Below are 22,192 nucleotides of genomic sequence, written 5' to 3'. Positions count from 1 at the left end.
GTAGTGATAAATTGCTCTCTGATATTGCTATTTCTGGTCACCATGACTTGGGTTATGGAGAGCAATCGTGCAAGTTTGTTGATACCTCAGGGGGTACCATGTCCAATTCTTTTTTTTTCTTTTTTTTTTTTTTAATTAATTTTTTTTTTTTTTTTGGGGGGGGGGGGGGGGGGGGGGGGTGGGGAATCTGGGGAGGGGGTCATTGGCCCTTGAGCCTCTTCGAAGGGGTATTCTGTATATTTGGAATGTAACTTGACTATCTGCGACTGCGCTGCAGCATCTGATATGTTTTAAGCTGTTGTATTATGCATGTTGGTTTGATTTCTTGCTCAGTTGCTTATTGTTGAGTATTGCTTAGTTGCTTATTAGGACTGGAGTGATGACTTTTACTTTTACATCCTGAAAGAGACTAAGAGAGTGCCAACACCATATTTCTTTGAGTTGATCGTTCGTTTGAGAGTGCCAACATCATACTAGTACATTTGTTCATTCTCTTTTGATCCCGTTTGTCATATGATTTTTTTAAGCTGTATTTTACTACCCTACCCCTTTTGCCGTTAAGTTATCCGTGATTCCTGTCCGCTACAAAGGTCAATAGTGTAATTTTTTAATATTAAAAAATAAAAAAAGATATAATATGTGCAGTATATATATGGTACTTTTTTTATTTTATTTTGAAATATACTACTCCGTACATATTTTGTATCCTTATTGTATTAGGTTTCCTAATGAGGATATATTCAATTTGGAGTGTGTAACAAAAAATACATATATAGTTCCAATTAAAGTTTCAAAAGTAAAACATAATAATAAAAAAAAAGTATCAAAATACATTCATCAGGGTTTTCCCAAAATTTAAACACATCATGACGAAGAATTTGACTGCAAACAACTTCGACTCCGAAGACATGGTGGATTTCAATGATGAGGATTTCACACATGTGGAAAAAAAACAGTGCACCACGCACCGTCGGTACTGCCGGATTTCCCACGACATCCGCCTCGCAATGAAATTCAGCTTAAAAGTGGCCAACAACATCTTGCAAGAAAATCTTACCATTGATAATCCTAAGAATGTTGTTTGTTCCCCACTTTCGATGGACGTCTTGCTCAACATGATTGCCCTTGGTGCAAAGGGGTCGACGCTAGGTCAGCTCATGGAGCTTCTCGGGTGTGGTAGCGTGGATGACTTTATGACCAGGGCGTCCGTGTTAGCCGGTATCCTCCAAGAAGCTAAGGATGATGAACTAGGATTATCTTCCGTCAATGCATTATGGGTTGATCTAATCTATACCCTAAATGCGTCGTTCCAAAAGGTTGTGAGGGATTTGTACAAAGCTGAGTCTAAGGCTGTTGATTTTGTGAATCAGGTACATACTCATCTTATAACCTTTGTACAATTGTTTTACAGTAATATGTAAATATTGAGTATTTAAGTTTTGTTCGCCTGACTTTCACTTAATTATACTGTGTATTTTATGCTTAATAAATTTAAGTTTTTATCCGTTACCAATACGTCCAAAAATTTGACCTACTTATTTTGTTTTTATTTTATTGCACCGTTAAGACTTTAACACTATTCACATAATCTTCTTTGATGACTTTCTTTTGTGATTTATTCGTCAAGAAATTTATTGTCATGTACAATCTATTAGGTTCATCTTAAAATCTATCTTGTAAATATCAACTTTTTATAATTTTTACAAAAGTAAAATTAAAGATTTTATAGCCAAAGTAATGCATTGACAAACATAAAATCACTCATGCTGCAATAAAAAAAAATATATGTGCTTATGGATTTATTTATTTATTTATTTATTTTTTCAATTTGAAGGTTGATGAAGTGGTAAAAGAAGTAAACTTATGGGCTGAAAAAGAATCAAAAGGTTTGATAAAAGAACTCATCACAAACGAGTCCCTTTCTAGTAGCACAGTTATGCTATTGGTAAATGCTTTGTACTTCAAAGGAACTTGGGTTAAGAAATTCAAGCCAGAATACACAAAAGATGAAGTCTTTTACTTGCTCAATGGAGAAAAAATTCAAGTACCCTTCATAAACAAAACTTACACGCACTACGACTACGGAACCTTTGAGGGATGTCAAGTTCTAAGGATGTTGTATGAAGAAGAGGAGGAATTCCTGAAGGGCGAAACAAAAAGGAGCTTTTCTATGTACATCTTCCTCCCGGACACCAAGGACGGGTTGTCGAATTTGTTGGACACGATACAAATGAATTTAAGTATGTTCAAGGACAAGATAAAGCTTAAGTATGAACAAATTGACAACCTTTCGATTCCAAAATTTGATTTTGAATGCGAGCATTCACTTCGCCAGCCTATGACAAAGTTGGGATTGACACTGCCGTTTGATGTGGATTGTAAGGATCTTGGTAAAATTATAGAGTCCTTTACTTCGGGTGATGAGCAACAACTCTATATCTCGGACGTGATTCAGAAGTGTCGGGTCGAAACCGACGAAGTAGGAACGAAAGCCGTGGCTTTCACTAAGGCCGTATTTCTGTGTGGAGGTTTAGATATTAGAACGCCTCCACCCCCTATTAACTTTGTGGCTGATCATCCTTTTCTGTTCATGATTATGGATGATTATTCGGGTGCGATACTTTTCATTGGCACAGTTCTTAATCCTTTACAAGGTTAGGATTAACATAGCAAAATCATCACTTATGGATGCAATAATGCTGCTTAGTACTTACTGCCATGGAAGGGATTAAGTCTTGTTTAAAATTTTACTAGCTATTTTCAAATTTTTTTTTTAAAAAAAACTGTATTTTCACTATTTTGAAAGGATTGATTTTGGTGCTTTGTGGTAATCATAAGTTTAATGCTTTGAACTTTGGAGAATTTAATTTTTGATTTGAATTTCTGATTAAATTTAATGTTTCTATATTGCATTATTGCCTATTGAACCGAACTAATTTATACTGTATGTAATTAACTATTGACACTATCTTTGTACGAGTTATTGTACTATCTTTTAGCTCTGTAACCTTTAAGTCGTTTACTTAGGTTAAGGCTTGTAATTGGTGTATGATCGATAAATAATTTAATAGCTACATCTAGTTGAAGGTATTCCAAAATATAATATTCAAAGCTTTAATCCCAAACAGGCAAAAAATTGAATACCAAAACAACTTAACTTGTTTATAACCATCATGAAACCAACAAATGAGATACATATTCCTTTCCTTGGAAAAAAATGAAAGAAATAAAGTGAACAATGAACCTTGCTTCTTAATAAAAATTTAAGTCTCTAATTTGTACCATTATCATCTTTTCGAAGCTGAATAGGAGGGTTATGACGGTCACATGGGAGCTTAATATTACCCATAGACCCTGCTGGTACAAGCTTTAAATTCTCACAATTACACATCTCTATCATAAATCCGTCTGGATCATTGAAGAATAGCTGATCGATCGACGTCTTGTTCTCTTCGTCATCCACCGTTCTCTTCATGTACTTGACATTGTATTCCTTCAGTCTTTGCTCTATTGCCTCCATATCCTCACACTACATACTCCACATTATAAAATTAAATGACTCAATAGATAATAGAAAAAACCGACATAAAATAGAATCGAACAACTCATCACTCAAAATAATCAGTGGCGGATTTTGAACCAAAATGTATAGATATTGTGAACCCAACATTATTTTATCCATAACTAAATTAAGACAATATATTACTAATTGTCCCTATTTTTTACTCCATTTGACTCTCCAACGCGCGTATTAAAACACGTATAACTTCATTTTTACATAGATAAAAATTTGATATTAGATAATATATACAATGAGACGAATCCAACAATACCCTACTTGACTATATTATCTTTTATAAATTAATGAGAATTTATGGTCAAAGATTGTAAAATTTGACTCAATTTTTTAGAATGGGGCAGAAAAATAGGAACTAAGGATATGTATTATTTGTGTTCAATAGCCTTTAGGCTACTATGGCGCTATGAGTCTCAATAAAGATCCTTCCTTGACTTGAATAAAAAAAGATGTCAAAAAATAACGTACGATACCTGAAAGGAGATGTGGTTGTCCATGGGATCCAACGCCGTCTTATCCGAAGGCAAACGATCTTCATCCTTAGACTGAACCAAATGAATACCAACACCATAATTAAAAAGCCAAGCCCCGTCAAAATTAAAAGCTTGAGGCCTCTCAATTTTAACAAACCCTAAAACTTTGGTGTAAAACTCTAATGAATCTTCCACTGATCTACATAGTCTTGACACATGGTTTAGTGCCATCGATGGAAGATCATGGTCATGGTCGTGGTCGTGGTCATGTTCGTGGTCGTGCTTCTTCTCGTCTTCTTCTTGCTTCCTAACACTTTCATTATCTTGCTCTCTTCTTTGTTGATTGCTTCCCATGCTTTTCTTAGCTTTCAATTAATTTGCTCAAAGTTTATTTTAAGTAAGGTAATTAAAAGTGGTTTAGTTACTAGTATAGTAGTATATAGGGTATTAAAGGATGAATGATTTATTTATTCCTTTTGACTTGAAGAAGGTGAGAAGTGACACGTGGAGGTAGGAAGTGCATCAAGGATGATGAGGTGGTGGATTTTCAGGAGGACAGTTATAAGTTTGGCATGATGTGTCTTTAATGGCGGTGCATTTGCAATCGTGCAAAAGTTGGATTACTTCATATTGAAGTAGCCCTACTATTGTAAGTTTCTAGTGTTGGACGTATTTTTGCTCGAATAGTGATTTTTTATTTTTTTATTTCCTTTAACTACCTTATCAGTCCATAACTTCTCATCTATTTTTTATTTTCTCAAACTTCCTCCGTGTTTCTAAAAAGTATCACTTTAATCCGTTCAAAATTTAAGTGATTGAGTTAAATATGTAAAGATAATATGTATGTATATGCGTTTGTTGGGAAATCATTGAATTTTGGTAGTATGATAAATCATTGATTTGAAAAGAATTGAATGAACGAAAATCTAAAGCCATAAGTTTTCCTTAGCGTGTTATTATCTGAAAAATTATTGTATATGACCCAAAATGAGAATATTAACAGGTTTCTGAACCATGTTTGGGAACTTATTTTCTAATGATTTAGCCATTATAGGTTCGTTTATCATCTCCAATTGCTTTTCACTCAAATCTACCATATTCAATTTGCAAGTTTTTAAGAGAATTGGAGGAATGATTTCAAGAAATTGTTATACCAAAAGTAAATAAATAATGACAATGATTAATAAACCAAGAGAATTATGTTTTTAAACCACAAAAAACACGAAACAAATAAAGCACCAAAACTATACAGAAAAATAAAGTAATAAACCATGCATGCTTCTTAAACGATACCATGCAAATTACTGGGAAACAAAACTAAAAAAACTTAAACTATAATTTTGTTAATTAAATCTTCACTATAAGTCAAACATTAACATTGAAAATCAAACAATAAAGATATAAAGCTCGATCACACCCTGCAAAACACTAGGGAAACCTCTATGAGCAATACTCTTGTCTCATAAGGTGTTATCTTATTCATACAACTAGCAATATATTACATAATTACACACGGGATGACACAAGCTACTGGAAAAAAATACAATAAAAACAGTACAAAAACTATTTTGCAACAGAGAAAAAGGCCTAGATAAATGAAGTAATAAGGCTTGGTTAGACTTTTCTTCAATTTATCCAGAGCCTTTTTGATCTCCTTCCAAAAGTCTCCATAAACCAATCATGATGTCGATCAACCACGTAGATCTTCCCAATGACACAGCCGATTATAAATCCACTTACACACCCCAATGATCTGATGATCCAATCAATCAACTCATTATCCTCTTCATCATTTGTTGTTTTTTGTGGCGGTGATGATGGAATTGAGTCTTTCTTGCATTTCTTAGACAATGGAGCTCCACATAATGCCAAGTTCCCAGCAAAAGAACTATTGTCAAAAGTATTGAACTGTTCTCCTTCAGGTATTGGTCCAACTAGACGATTGTGTGAAACATTGAAGACCTCGAGAAAGTTTAACACTGTCAACTCCATAGGGATAACTCCTGAAAGCATGTTTTGCGAAAGGTCTAAGGACTCGAGGTCTGTAATGTTGGCCAGAGAAGATGGGATACCACCATCAAGATTATTGTTGGATAGATTAAGTGCTTGAAGTCCTCTAAGATTTCCAATTATCATAGGGATTCTACCAGTAAACTTATTACTTGAGAAATCAATCACTCGCAATACATTCAATATCTTTGTGTAAAACGTTTCACTCCCCTTATTTGTAATAGTGACAACGTAATTGTATTTCTCACCATAGAACCCATAGTCATTATACCCAATCCTAAAATAAAACCTAAAAAAAGAGTTGGATGAGTTTGACAACTTTTCAGTTGAAACTGTCATTGCAACCAAACTTTGAAGATACATAGATGGTAAGTTACCAGATAGAGAATTACATGACAAGTCAAATATACGCAAGTGATGAAAATCATGAACCGTTGGACTAAGCAATGGAGTTGTCATCTTCCCATGGAAATGGTTGTGCCTCATGACAAGAACTTGCAACTTGGGAAGACTTCTTAACCACGATGGAAAAGTGTCATTAATACGATTTCTTCCTATGTCAAGTACCTCAAGCAAAGTACAATTGACTAAGGACTTCGGGAGCTTTCCCTCAAATCGATTTTTGCTTAAATTGATCATTTTTAAATTGCATGATTTTGGAAACATTTGAGGAATGGCACCACTAAATTTATTGCCTTGTATGTTTAATACTTGCAATGAATCACTAAGCTGATGACTAATGCAACTCGGAATCTTGCCCATAAGATTGTTTTTAGATAAGTCAAGGTAAACTAAAGATGTTGCATGACATATATGACTAGGAAGAACTCCATCAAATTGATTGTTTGAGACTTGATAAACTTGTGTGGAGCTTGGAGGAGTTGGAAGTTGACCTCTTAACTTGTTGTCATTGAGATCCAGCATTTGCAAATTATACCATGGGATGAAAACTACAGGTTGTTCAAAACCCGTCAAAAGATTATTAGAAAGGTTCAAGATCAAGAGATTCTCTCTAGTTGTGTTTACTAACCATTGTGGAATATCACCTCTGATTTTGTTCCCTGTGAGAGATAATACTTTTAGCTCACCTTGAGAATGTAGGAACTCTGGGAATTCAGTCAAGTTGCATGAATCAAGAATTAGAATCTCTAACTGTAAAAGAGATGAATTGGTGTTTAGATCTCGAGGAAAGGTTAAGCTAACACCAGCCAACATTAAATTACGAAGATTTGGGAGTGTAAAAAATGAATCAAATTTGGCAACTGAGTCGTCCCTAAATGACAATAATAATGAGCTAAGATTCACAAGTTTAGAAATCCAGGGTGGGATTGGACCTTGAAACTGATTACCATATAGCTCTAAGGTGTTTAGTTGGGTTAGGTTTACAAACCAACTTGGTAGTGTGCCTGTTAACAAGTTGTTGCTAAGATCCAAAAGAGTGAGCCTAGTAGAGTTACACAAAGAAGGTAAAATGTCATTGCCTAAATTCATTTGGCTAAGGCGTAGTTGAGTGAGTGAGTTTAGCTTAGGCAACCAAGATTTCAATATTCTAGTATTCCCAACATTCGACATGTCTGAAAGGCCTAAGAAAGTAAGGCTCAATAAGTTCATGATAGAATCAGGAAGATCATTGCTAAAATGATTGCGGTCTAGGTTTAGAACAGTGAGATTTGTCAAATTACCTATTGAAGATGGAATTTTTCCATAGAATTCACTTTCTTGCAAGTCCAATTCAGTCAAAGAAACAAGATTTCCAAGCGATGCTGGCAACTCTCCTGAAAATTTTGTTCCATCAACGTATAATATACGAAGAGGACTGTTAGAATAAAATTCAGGAATATATCCTCCTAATTTAGGATTGAAAGTCAATGACACTACTTCAAGATTTGGTAAGTGGAAAATATTTGTTGGGAATCCACCCAACAAATTGCAGTAGTTCATTGAAATAGCCTTTAAAGAAGTTCGGTTGCTTAAGATGAGGGGTACCTTAGTTGATATATCAACCCTATCTAGATAAAGATGGGTTAAACTAATCAAATTATAAACCAACTTCTTTAGACTCAAATCATTAAGTTTCAAATCTAACTCCTCATTGACAACAATAGGATTGCCATTAAAGGAAAGATCAAGAAGAGAAAGATGGGACAATGTTGAAATTGCTAATGGTATTTGTCCACTGAAAACTGACCTGGAGAGATTGAGATGTGTGAGCTTGTATAGACGACCAATGTCAGAGGGAATTTGAGAATAATTGAAGTTATTATAAGAAAGATCAAGCTGATGGAGATGAATAAGGCTGAAAAGGGTGGTGTTGTGAGGGAAGGTGCCGTAAAGGCAACTACTACTAAGGTCGAGGCCAATGACATGACCCGTCTTCTCATTGCACTTGACACCATCCCACCTACAACAATCACCACTTATAGTTGCATTTTCCAAATGATATGATTCATCATGCCATGATTTCACCTTTGGATATGCAAAAGCAACATGAGATGATTCAGGGCAATCAAGACTTAAGCTTTTCTTAAAATGAAGCAATGCAACCTTCTCATGATCATGGCACAATGGTTTCGATTGCTGCAAGGAAGGGAGATTAGAATTAGCAACTACTAGAAAATTGATAAAAGGTAGTGGAAAATATACGATTACTAGAAGCATGTATTTAAAGCATCCCAAACTCATTTTGATAAAATTGTATATCTGATTTTGTGAGTGAGAAATTTTTTTATTGGCACATAACAACAGAGATGAGAGTAGCTTTTATAGCCATAGACGGTCACTTGGTTGAATGTACATATGGTGATCATGATACTTGAAGCTAAGGATCAAAAGTCTACGGGTGTTGTTATTTGTCGCTCCCATTTTACCGGGTAACGCTCCCTTTTTTTCATGAAATTCCAATTTTACCCCTAATATATAAATACGGTTTTTTCCTTCCCGACCAACATTTCTCACTTCTTTACTTCTCTCTCTAACTCTCTTACTCTCTAACTCTCTAATACAATTTTTTTTTTTAAAAAAAAAATTCAAAAATTGTTCTTCATTTTTTAAAAAAACAACAATCATCATAAACACAAAAGAAAATGGGTGATTCGAGGCGGATTAGGCTGAGATTCGGAGGGAGGACCTTCGGCGGCGCTGGAGGCGGCGGCGGCGGCGATGGTGGAGACGAGGTATTTTTTTTTTTTTAATTCGGATCTTTTGGAACTTCCGCCCAAAATTTCCGGAAGTTCCATGGAGGATCCGCCTGGAATTTCCGGATCCTCCATGGAACATCCGGAAATTTTGGGCGGAAGTAACATCCGCCCAGAATTTCCGGATGTTCCATGGAGGATCTTGAAATTCCAGGCGGATCCTCCATGGAACTTCCGGAAATTTTGGGCGGAAGTTCCAGTTTTTTTTTTTTTTTTTTTTTTTTTTTTTTTTTTTTTTGGCCCGTAAATAAAATTGTTAATTTTTTTTTTTTTTCGGATTTTGTTTTTTTTTTTGTTATTTTGAAGTGTTATGGTGATTATTGTTGATATTATTATTATTGTTGTTGTTATTATTGTGCTAATTATTATTGTTATTATTATTATTATTATTATTATTATTATTATTATTATTATTAGTGTTATTATTTTTAAAAATATGATTAGTATTATTATTAAACTAATTTGATATTAGGGTTTTTATGGTTATTGTTGTTGTTTAATTTTTTTTTATTATTTCTTTGTTGTTGTTGTTATAATAATATTATTATTAGTGTTATTAGTAGTACTATTATTAATATTTTTAATTATGATTAGTATTATTAATGTTGATATTAGTGTTATTATTATTGTTATTATGGTTATTGTTGTTGTTGTTAATTTGTATTTGTTGTTGTTGTTGTTGTTGTTGTTAGTTATTGTTGTTAGTTATTGTTGTTGTTAAGGTTATATTTGTTGTTGTTAATTTTTATTTGTTGTTGTTGTTGTTGTTATTATTATTGTTGTTATTGTTATTATGGTTGTTATGGTTATTGTTATTGTTATTACTAAAATCGGATTATTTTTTAATTTTATGTAGATCGAGGGTTCTGGTGCTCGACATGCAATATCACGACGTCTGAATGCGTCTGTTAGGAGACAGACATCTCGATCTTCACCGGTTCAGCCCGAGCAGCAGCAATACGGGTCTACTAGTGGTTGGTCGAGAGACCAACAGTCTGGTAGTAGTCGGCCCTTGTACTCTGCAAGTGGAGCACCCATATCTGACGAGGAAGACGAATGTTCGGCTAGTCATGCTGGTGACCGGGATGAAGAACAGGACCCTCAGGATTTCCATATGGTATATAGGGGTCAGTTTGGGAGATTTGTTGGTAGTGGGTCGAGTCAGCCTACTTCCAGCTCTGCAGAGGCATGGTTAGTGCAGGAACCGATGCCGGGTGGGCCTGAGGATGGGTCAGTTATCCCTAGTTTTGGCGGTCACGTGGCACGGTATATCTGGATGGAGCAGGAGCGTAGTGTTTTGCGCTGTTTGAGTAGGACAAAGTTATGTTCTGACTTGTTCACTTAGCGAGGCCGTCAATCTGTGGAGGACAATGCGGCGATTGATGCTAGTTGGTTGTCTCACTTGCCCGGCCTGATGTTTAAGAGACTTGATTGGCCGTTGATTTATGCTTTTGTTGAGAGGTGGCAGCCAGATACGAACACCTTTCACATGCCATTTGGGGAGATTACGATCTTGCTGCACGACGTGTACAACATACTTGGGTTACGGGTTGCAGGCAATATGGTGTCCACTACTCCTAGCACGGACGTGTTACGGGACGCGTGCTCGGTCACCATGGATATGACTCCAGATGATCTGTCTGAGGTTTGCGGCACAAAGACCATTTGGCAGGGTAGTGGGGTGTTGACTGATAAGATTTTTGAGTCGACATTGGCGGTCGACCAGGATTTTAGTGAGCAGCTTGATGCATACTTGTGGTTAGTGCTTGGAGGTACACTGTTTGTAGACAAGAGTGGTAACCGTACGCATCCTTCCTTCCTTCACGAGCTATGTCACACGGATGTCCCTATTAACGAGTATGCTTGGGGAACAGCTGCACTGGCCTACTTGTATCGGCAACTGGGCACGGCATCACGGAAAGGTGCTGATTCGATTGCTGGTTGTCTCACGCTTCTGCAAGCGTGGATTTACGAGTACTTTCCGTGCTTTCGGCCACAGCAGGGTACCTTGACCCGGGACCTTCAAATGCCTCGTGCGTCTGCTTGGGATGTAGGAGCGGGATGTCCTAGCAAGAACCTGGAGCGCCTGTTAGCTTTTCGTACTAGGATTGATGCGCTTACTGACCGTGAGGTGAACTGGCTACCATACGGAGCTGATCCTGCATTACGAGTGCCCCCCACTTTATTCATTGGCTGCATCCAGTACCGTAACATCATTGAGCCGTACATGCCTGATAGAGTGGTGCGCCAGCTTGGTTTCGTGCAAGGCATTCCCCGCGAGATCATCAGGCCAGAGAAGGCCAAGAGGCCGACTAACTTGAAAATGTATCGGGTAGACTTCCCAACTGAGATGACAGTTGTGATGTGGAACAGGTTTGTCGCTGGGGTATCTCAGAGTGTTGTTTTAGGTGCCCTCCCCAGGCTTAGTGCTGCAGCTCCTTCGGTTGCGCCCGGTTACATGCAGTGGTTGTACAGGTTTTCTCACCCGCGGGTATCTCCAGGTGCAGGAGTTACAAGCAACCTGCCTGAGCGGACTAACACTGATTACGTAAGTATTTATGCTTATTATTATATTAACAATGACTTATATGAATTTTTGTGTTTAAAATATGTTATTGTTTGATTTGCAGTGGATGGGTCGGTCCATGGAGATTCACCAAAGAGCACTAGCTGAGTATCCTGAAATGTCGAGTGAGACTCGAACAATGACTGAGCAGCTTGTATTTGATTGGAAGTCAAAAATGGGACTTTAGATTATTCAGATTATTTTGATTAGACTTATTTTATTTTATATTTGATGTTTTGTTGCATATCATGTTAGATTAAAAGCAAATACATTTAAAATTAATTTACAAATGTACATTACAAACTACCTAACTAATGCATCCCACATGTCCCTTCTCAACTGATATGCTTGATCCCATCCATTGACATTATCCTCGTGGTTTTGCGTCCACCAACCGGCGATCGGCGAGAGTGGTGAATCAGGTACAAGGTCAAGACGGATAAAATGTGATCCACCAACTGTAGCAATCACAAACTCTCGAGTCGGTGACCGAACCCCGTTGCGTGCCCTAAGCGGTAAGACTGTGATGCATGGGTAGTAGCAAGTTGGTACTTGGCCTACTCCGAGACAAATCACCCTTGCGTTGAACCACGTAGCAATAGGAAATAAATCTTGAATTGTAACCATCCAATGCCGCTCCCCGACAGCCCCACCATCCCATCGAATACGCTCCACGTTCATCCAAAGTCGCCCAAGCCCGTAAATCCGTTCGTACAAATCAGGATGACCAGCGACCTCGTTCGCTATTGTTTCCCGAGCGTCAAACCACTTATTTTGATCGCCAAAGAAGAAGTCGGCGACACAACGAAAGCCACAGTTCCCATCACCAATGACATCCTTCCAAGACGAAATGTACGGCAACATTGGGGCTGGAAGCAAGTTCAAATACCTGCATTGACTAATGTCACTTGGATCTACAACACAAAATTAAAAGATAAATTATTAGTAAAGCTATAAGTATTAAGTTTACATATTTTTATATTAAATATAGAATTTTAGTATTACCTGGTTCTGGGTCACCACCACGTTGAGTGTGTTGACGATTCACATGCTCGAAATAGCTACGATCACGCCTGGTGTTATTTCTTTTCGGTCGACCACGAGTGTTAAGGTTGATATGTGGTTCAACAAGGTGTGAATGATCTGGATGTAGCTCCTCTTCAATGATTCGCGTTACATTTCGACGTACGGCCGGGTCACTTTCCATGACTTCGTCGATTAGGGACCGAAAATGTGCAGCCTCCTCGGTCGAATCATTTACCACTTCAAGAATGTTAACACCATCACCAATAACCAGTATCTTCCAGAAAGAATGAATTTGGCTGCTATACAATCCTGTCTGTGCAACTATCGAATCATGTATCTGGCAAGCACATGGAAGACCATGGGTCAGACGCATAGCACATCCACACCGTTCATGGACCTGGTAACTCAAATCCCGCATCCTTTTCGTCTCGTTATCCAGAACTTTCAAGCAATGTTGAGACACTTTGCCATTTATACGTGACAGTGGCAACTGTCTGTACATCTGACCAATTTTAGACCTTGATGCCTCCAAGTCATTACGAATTTGTATGATGCGATTTCCGATATGACAATGGACTCGGGCCCATACGGTATCCAAAGCACCTGCCAATGATTCTAATTAGTAAATTCAAATACAATTATAATTACAATTACGTAACAACGAGAACAACTAATAAAATAATACAACTAACCTGTGGATGATTCTAACCAAGTTTTCACTGCTGAATGTTGGCTCTCAACTTTTCAGTTGGTGGTGTTACCAAAATGAAGAACCTGGTTCGTCCAAAATTTCACAAATTTCTCCTTATGACAAAGCCAAGTTCTCTGAACATACTGAATCACTTCCGGATATTTTCCCCACCTCACTTGCATGGCAGTTAGAGCACGATCATACTCCGCCTGTGTTGTTGCATTCACGATTTTGAACCATCTCCCAGCTCTAAAACTGACACCAACCGTCTTGTTTCCAAACATCTTCGTCACCTTAGCCTCCACATCTCTGTTGATGTGCCATAGACAGAGTAAATGTGACGTCCCTGGAAAGACTTCTCTCAAAGCCGCACATAGCCCAAGATCACGGTCTGAAATAAATACAGATGGCTCTTTATCAAACCCAATCAACTCCCTTAATCTCTGCAACACCCACCGATAGCTAGCCGTGCACTCGTCGCGCATGAAAACATATCCAACTAGAAAATTCTGGTTTGTCGGTGTCACGCCTACTATCTCAAAGAAAGGCATGTTATATTGATTGGTCTTGTAAGTAGAATCCATACCTATGACATGTGGGTATGTGCGGAGTATGTTGACCATGATCGGGTGCACCATAAATGCATGTTGCAAAACGTTGTGATCATCGTTCGTGAACCAGTAAATGTATTTACTCTCTCTCGCCAGATGAAGAAATTGCTGAACAACTCCTCTTCCTTCGGACATTTCCATCCTGAAGTCATTTCGGCAATTGTAAATGTGTCGGATGTTTGGATGATCATCAGGAAATTGCTCGGCAATAGTGGACATGATGTTACGGGGAGCAACCTTGGACTTTGTCATGTCCCGCACAACCTGTTTTGCACCCGGACTCAATCCGCTCACTTTACGGTGACCCTCTGGGTACACAATCATTGGGTGGTTATGTGTCCCGGTGTGATCATTTTTCGCAATGATCTTCCAACTTTCGGTGCTGACATCATAATATATCTTGATGTAGAATGGACAACCATTAGCTTTGGTTTTGGTGTCCTTCCGTATCGCGTTCTCCAAATCTCTCGGCTTGCTCCTTCGTGACCGATCACATCGCAAATACCGATACGGCCGACCATCTCTGATTTTGTTATAAGACGATTTCACCAATATAAATCCCAATTTTATGGAAACACCATCAGCCCATGTAACAACATCGTCAAATGTAGGAAAAAATGTATCGGTGACAAAATTCCCACTATAATTCACACCGTCACCGCCTTCCTCAGATTCCATATCCTATACAAATTAAACAAAACATGCTTTATGTCAAAATAATAATAATAATTATAATTAAAATAATAAAAATAATAAAAACAATACTACTACTACTAATAATAATAATAATAATAATAATAACAATACTAATAACAATACTAATAATAACAACAACAAATACTAATATCAACTACAACAATAAAAATTCCCACTATATTTCTACTAATTAATAATAACAATATCAACAACAACAATAAAAATAACAGCAACAACAACAATAATAATATCAACTACAACAACAACAATAATATCAACATATTACTAATAATAATAATAATAATAATAATTATAATAATATAAATAATAATAATAATAATAATAATAATAATAATGAAACAAAAAATAAACATATTACTAATAATCATATTAATACAACAAAATTACATTAATTATCAAATACTAAATCACAACAATAAACACAAGACCACGAAAAAAAATACATAAAAAAAAACTTAATAAACATAAAAAAATTAAATAAACGTACTTAACATTTAAAAAAAAATAAAATTAATAGGGACATCCGCCTAAAATTTCCGGATGTCCCTAGGTACATCCGCCTGTAATTTCCGGATGTACCATGGAACATCCGGATTTTTTAGGCGGATCCCATCTTCCGCTTGAAATTTCCGGATGTTCCATGGTACATCCGGAAATTTTAGGCGGATGTACCAAGGACATCCGGAAATTTTAGGCGGATGTCCTAATTACCGAAAATAAAAAAAAAAAAAAAAACTTACAGAATGATCCGACGCATTCTCCGGCGTACGTATGTTTCACTCGCCGTCCATGACCCAAGACCCGTCGGAAAATTTAACGATTTTTGAAAATAGAAAATTTAGGTGGTCGTGGGGACCGATTTGGTTGCAAGGTCGTGGGGACCGATTTTGGGAAGCTCGGGACCCCAATGTCGTGAAGTGAGGGGACCGTTTCATGTATTGTGTCCAAATGGGGAACAAGGTCATTTTTATAACCCAAATTGCATAAAGGGCATAGTGGTCCATTCAAGTAAAAAAGGGAGCGTTACCTGGTAATTTGGGAGCGACAAATAGCAGTTGAGAAAGTCTACTAACAGGACAAAAACAATGTTGATTACTAAACCATTTAGAGAAGAAAAGATTAAAACAGAGACTTGACTTTTAGAGATGACAATAGTACAAGTTGATGTTTATTTACAAAGGAACTAGAATCGTAAATCCTCTAATCTTTTTTTTTATTTCCACTAATATATATATTCAACGAAAGCAACATCATTGTCTAGACTGTATCATTAGCTACTTTTGTTAAACATGCTTGTACATACTTCCCTTTGATTTAAAAATATAAACCTCAATCTTTCTGAAACAGTTTTTTCTATCCATATTTAAGGCAATAAAATTCCTTGTATATATCTAATCGCTTACAAAAGTTTGTTATGGGAACGTAGATCATCCCCGCTATTCTACTATAACTAGAGAGCAAAGATGTTAGGTACTGCGATATTGGGCATCTTTTGGTCTGAACTAGTCAACATTGTTTCATAATAGTTTTCCAAAGGCCAAAAATTTCCACAATTCAAATTAGCTAGTAATAACATCTTCTGATTCATGAAAAGAGACAAACGTTTAGAATGGGGCGAAGAATTTTCTAGGAATGAATCCTACTAGTCAATGGACTAATAGTGTCTAATCAGATATGATGCTTGTGGAATTTATTTTATTTTTCATTCATAGTCAACTTGTATGATGTGTATGGAATAATTTGGGCATCAATTTGTCAAAATAAATTGTTAGGAATAAATTTAGACAAATCATCACAGGCCACAACAGGTATATCTCATGGAAAATACAGCACCAATCTAGTGCACATATATGAACGCAACAAAACCCCATGGGCAGCAAGCTCATCTCATAGAATATCATCTTATGTATCGGCTAAATAATACACAATGCATAACTTTATATAATAAATAGAGTGGGGAGCTGATAGCACACAACAATCTGAATTAAAAAAAAAAAAAAAAAGTTTGATTAACTGTTGATGCTATCACACTTTGGCACAAAGCAAAAGCCAGTTGCATATGCAAGTACATCTATTTCTCCTGCATAGCCGCGTAGTATAGCTCATATTCTAAGTTATGAGAGGTCCTCATTTCAGAATGGAGGCAATAGTTAAATGTGAAACAAAATAAAAACTCGAAAATTGCTCTGAGGTGTAGAAATCGATTATTTAATCATGGGAAAAACTAGCTTCCTAAATGCATTAACTTGTTGCAAGATTAAAGCCCTAAATTAAACAATGCCTAGCATGTATATTGTACACCAGATTCTCTTTCCTATAAAAATTAAGAGAATATATGCAAGTCAACAAGTTCTAAAAGATTAGGGGAAAAAATTACAAGAAAGGCTAAAACTGATCGAATTTCTAAGCTTTAAACACCTCACCAACCTCAGTCTCCTCTAGTGTGAGGCTGCAGTACTAAACTAAGTTGGCAACAGATATAAAAGTCCACAAAAATACACCACCTGTTCAAATAAAACAATGCAAATAGAACTACACATTTTACGAAGCGTCTTGAATACCATAAAAAATCAATTAAGGCAAAAAAATAGGGACATGGGGAGTAATATGTATAGAGTTTGTTGAAAAATCATTAAAAAAAAATTCATGTGAAAACTAATACGAATCATTGCTTTGAAAAAAATTGAACTAATAACATTTAATCCATAACTTTTCCTTAGCTTGCTATTATCTGCGAAAATTGTTATGACTCAAAATGAGAAATTGTAACTTTAGATGGGTTTTGAATTGAACCACTTTTTTTAAAAGAAATATAGTACCCTGTATTATTAAATCATATTCAATTCCATCAAAGTAATAAGGCTTTGGGGAAAGTAACTCGGATCAAAATTACATTTTTCTACGTAGATAAATTATCGTGTTACAATTTCACTTATTATGAGAAAAAGTACAGGCATCAAAAGACAAACTATCTTTCCTAACATCATTAAAAATAACATGAATTGGAGTTTTACCACCATCATCAGTGCGAATCGCTTGAACAACATTTATGAATTATGGCATTCGATTCCACCCAAACTCGAAGGAACCCCAATCATCCTGCTAGCTGAAGTGCATATCGTACTGCTAGTGCCTTAGCTCACCCCGCGGATGTGGCGTGTGTTCTCCTAGTAGCAACAACAAGGAGTGTCATTGACAAAATTATTCCTAATATTGAGGACCTCGAGCATCTGACAAGCAATTTTCTAATGATTTAGCTGTATAATTAAGTTTATAATCTCCAAATGTCCAATTCCTTTTCACTCAAATCGATCATCTTTATAATTGAATGATTTCATCACTAACATTGTTGTACCAAAAGTAAATATATAATGATAATGATAATCGAAGAGAAATACTTCTTATGTTTTAGACAGGAAAAAAAAAAAAAAAAAAAACCACCAAAAATATAAAGAACAATAAACCATGCATGAGATACTCTCATCTCATCATAGGGTGATTATTTTGTTGATATAGCAAAATATTAAATATTTTAACAATCTTTAATACTAACTCAGTTTTCTGAATTCATTATAACTTACTCCAACTCAATGATAAAACATTATAGGCACTATGCTACAATGGTTAGTGAGCATGACTGCAGAGAATCCATGTAACCGGTTTTGATGAAAAACATCAAGTGTTCTATGGAAATAATTGGAGTTACTATACGTTAATCAGAACGAATTTTCAAGGTCAACTTTCGATCCAATTCCACCTAACTCTTTGAAAATTTATGGAGTCTCCAAAAATCAAGCAAATATGAAAAGTATGATCTCAAATTGACTTAGATTTGTCAAGCAACAACTCCAGTCCTTGCCCGTCTTGCTGCTTCTTTACGAGTTTTCGATTTGAGTGAATAATTATAGTTTTCCAACAACCAGGAATTTCCACAATCCAAATTAGCTAATATCTTTGACAATTATAAGAGACAAAGGTGAAGAATGGGGCAATTAATGACTATTTCAACAATGTCCAATCCTTGTCGATGAACAACTAGTGTTTTATCAAATAGGCAATGCAAAATGAATGATGTGTGTGGAATTTATGGTTTTATTCATTGACTAACGTACCAAGAAAAATTCAAAAATTTCATGGAAATTTCGATCAAGAAAGCTTACATAGTCATTACTCAATAGTGTAGTCAGCTATGAGCAACTGACCAAGTGACCAAAGATTGCTAAATTTAACTTTTTATTTTTAGCATTGCAACGTTGCTAATTGTACAATTTCCAAACACCTACCGTAAAATTGAGAACGATTTCCCATAGAAGACTAGCTACTTTGCCAAAAGGCCCAAAATCAGGCATCAATTCGTGAAGAAATCCAAGCAATTAGTACAAATTTTTGCTGTTGGTGCATATTGAAGACACGTAATTAGTAATGGAAACACAGTAGATAACATAAGTACTACGTAGTACAGTATTAAGATGTTAGCAATAATAAGTTTGGATAAATGTCACAATTCAGGTACTACATCTCATGGAAAATGCACCAGTAATCTTACTCGTGGTTAAATTATGTTAATCCTCAAGAAATTTAATTATTGATGTCCAAATCAGAATTAAGCACAGATTAAACAATATTCTGTTTCTTGTTAACTAGTGTACAAATATATCATCTTATTTATTCAGCCAAATTTACATATAGTAGGGAAGTGATAGCAAACACTGAGACACATAAAGAAGAAGAAAAAGGAAAATCCTTGGTTAACTACTGATGCAATAACAACACTTGATGCTCAAAGCAAAAGGCGGTTCACATCTACGAGTTCATCAATTTCTCCTGTGCCTTGGTGTGGATCTCCTCGCTTTTGCATTTGTCTTCCTCCTTTTAAAGGTCTTGATAAACCATTGATGAAGCCTATCAGCTATGTAGACTGTCCCGAGGACAAAACCAATTGTAAACCCACTTACACCCCCTAAGGATATGATAAGCCAGTCAATGAACTTGGTATCCTCTTCCGTTTCCTCCTCTGTTGGTGATGGAGGCAATGAGTCTATGTTCTTGCAGGAATCAAGTACTGGTGCACCACCACAAGGGTTAGCCAAAGGATGCCCACATAATGCTAAATTCCCATAATAAGAGCTTTCATCAAATGTGCTAAATTGATTTCCTTGAGGAATTGGTCCTACGAGACGATTGTGAGAGACATTGAAGGCCGCAAGAAATTTTATTTGTGTGAGCTCACGAGGGATCTTACCTGAGAGCATATTTTGAGAAAGGTCCAACACGGTAAGGTTTTCGAGATTACCCAAAGATGATGGAATACAACCAACAAGGTTGTTATTGGATAGATTAAGTGACATAAGATCAACAAAATTCCCGATTGATTCAGGAATTCTACCCGTTAATTCGTTGCTTGAGAAATCAATTACAAAGAGAAGAGATAGAACTTTGTTGGAGAATTCAGCAAAATCACCTTTCCAGCTTACACCAACATGTCCGTAGTCCTCATTGTGGATGAGCGATGAGGCACAAAATGACATATATGTTCTGTAATTAATGTCGTCGACGTCGTGGTCGGATGGATCCCAGGAATATTCCCTCGAAAGCTTCAAAGCAAGCCAATCACGAAAATAATCAGCCGGTAACTCGCCAGTAAAAAAATTAAAAGACAGGTCAAATACACGCAGGCAATGAACACGACCAATAACCATTATCCTTCCATGAAAGTTGTTTTGCCTAATGCTAAGAACCACCAACTTTTGAAGGCTTCCTAACCATGATGGGAATGTATCATTTATACGATTTGCTCCAAGGTGAAGTACTTGAAGCATTGAACAATTGACCAATGACTTTGGGAGCTTACCTTCTAATTGATTTTGTCTTAAATTAATGTATTCCAATTGACATGAAGTTGGGAATGTATCAGGGATATTACCAGTAAAACTATTGTTTTCTAAGTTCAAAACATGTAAAGAGACCCCAAGTGTACCACCAATGCAGCTCGGGATCTTTCCACTGAGGGCATTGTTAGATAAGTCGAGGTGAAACAGAGAGTTTGCATTGCAAATCTGCTTAGGAATAACACCATAAAATTGATTATCTGATAAATCTAAGGTAGCTAATTGGGTAAGCTGTATTAGGTAACGAAGGTCACCACTAAAATCATTGTCATTAAGAGCTAGATAGGTGAGTTTAGTAAGGTTACCTAGTGAAGGTGGAATTGATCCAGAGAACTTACATGAACTAAGGTTAAGAACATTTAAGGAACCAAGATTTCCAAGTGAAGTTGGCAGTCCTCCAAAAAATGCTGTATTACTCAGACTTAAATGTTTAAGATGACTGCTAGACTGAAAATCAGGAAGATGGCCTTGTAGTACCAAATTAGAATCTAATACAACTTTCTCAAGATTTGGTAGTTGTAACAGACCTGTTGGGAATTTACCAACCAGACTGCAGCTGCGAAGAGTAACAGCTTTAAGTGAAGAACGATTGCTTAAGAAAACAGGCACGGCAGAGTGTATCTGAACATGGTCAAGGTGGAGTTGGCTCAAACAAGTTAAATTACGAAGCAACTTCTCTAGGCTTAACAGATAAAGGCCATCATTATAAGAAAGATCGAGAACAGAGAGGCTAGATAATTTTGAAATTTCCCAAGGAATTCGGCCCCTAAAACTCGATTCAGAGAGGTTTAGGCTTGTTAACTTGTTCAAACGACCAATGTTTGAGGGAATAAGAGAATGTTTGAAGTGGTTATCGGCAAGATTGATCTCTAAGAGGTGATCAAGTAAAAAAAGTGAGTTGTTGAGATGGAAGGTGCCATAGAGGCAGCTGCTACTGAGGTCGAGGCCAATGACATGACCCGTCTCCTCATTGCACTTGACACCATCCCACCTGCAGCAATCACCACTGACAGTTGCATTTTCCAAATGATGATCTGATACATCATGCCAGGATTCCACCTTTGGATATGCAAAGTGGGATTTCGAGTTTGTGCAATCGAGAAGAAAGGTTTGCTTGAAACCAAGCAATGCAAACTTCTCGTTATCATGGCACAATGGTTTCGATTGCTGCAAGGAAGGGGGGGTAGAATTAGCAAGCACCAAAAAATCGATTAAAAGTACAGAAAAAGGAACTAAGAGAATCTTGCATGTAGACCACCGAAAAGGCATGGTGATGTTAGGTGTATATCTGAGAGTAACTTTTAATTGGCAAATCACAGAAGAAATGAGAGTGGATTTTATAAGCATAGCCGATCACTTAGCTTGTTTGAATTTATAGTGAGGACACTCGAGGTTAAGGATCACAATTGACAAGTCCACTAGAGGGAAAAACAGGGCAT

At 36.6% G+C, this 22,192-nt stretch overlaps 3 protein-coding genes and 1 pseudogene across 3 annotated transcripts; 1 reads left to right on the top strand and 3 right to left on the bottom strand.

Annotated features, from left to right (window-relative positions):
• Positions 1 to 1,936: 1,936 nt before the first annotated feature.
• On the top strand, positions 1,937 to 2,659 carry LOC145577928 (serpin-Z3 pseudogene; annotated as a pseudogene).
• A 606-nt stretch (positions 2,660 to 3,265) lies between these two features.
• On the bottom strand, positions 3,266 to 4,588 carry LOC145590834 (glyoxylase I 4-like). The gene is made up of 2 exons (XM_081647226.1): positions 4,051 to 4,588; positions 3,266 to 3,529 (listed from the first exon to the last, which is right to left on the bottom strand). The coding sequence occupies exons 1-2, from the start codon at positions 4,402 to 4,404 to the stop codon at positions 3,272 to 3,274; spliced, it is 612 nt and encodes a 203-aa protein (XP_081503352.1). The 5' UTR covers positions 4,405 to 4,588; the 3' UTR covers positions 3,266 to 3,271.
• A 1,088-nt stretch (positions 4,589 to 5,676) lies between these two features.
• On the bottom strand, positions 5,677 to 8,742 carry LOC145577925 (receptor-like protein 6). Its single transcript, XM_081635344.1, has one exon. It carries the CDS (start codon positions 8,740 to 8,742, stop codon positions 5,677 to 5,679), a length of 3,066 nt encoding a protein of 1,021 aa, XP_081491470.1.
• A 10,937-nt stretch (positions 8,743 to 19,679) lies between these two features.
• LOC145577917 (receptor like protein 27-like) lies at positions 19,680 to 22,022 on the bottom strand. Its single transcript, XM_081635337.1, has one exon. The coding sequence runs from the start codon at positions 22,020 to 22,022 to the stop codon at positions 19,680 to 19,682; it is 2,343 nt and encodes a 780-aa protein (XP_081491463.1).
• Positions 22,023 to 22,192: the final 170 nt, after the last annotated feature.

The sequence above is a fragment of the Chenopodium album genome, chromosome 2 (assembly GCF_948465745.1).
Source record: "Chenopodium album chromosome 2, dcCheAlbu1.1, whole genome shotgun sequence".
NCBI lineage: Eukaryota > Viridiplantae > Streptophyta > Magnoliopsida > Caryophyllales > Amaranthaceae > Chenopodium > Chenopodium album.
Note: the sequence above shows the minus strand (reverse complement) of the source record. Positions and strands in the feature narration are given on the sequence as shown.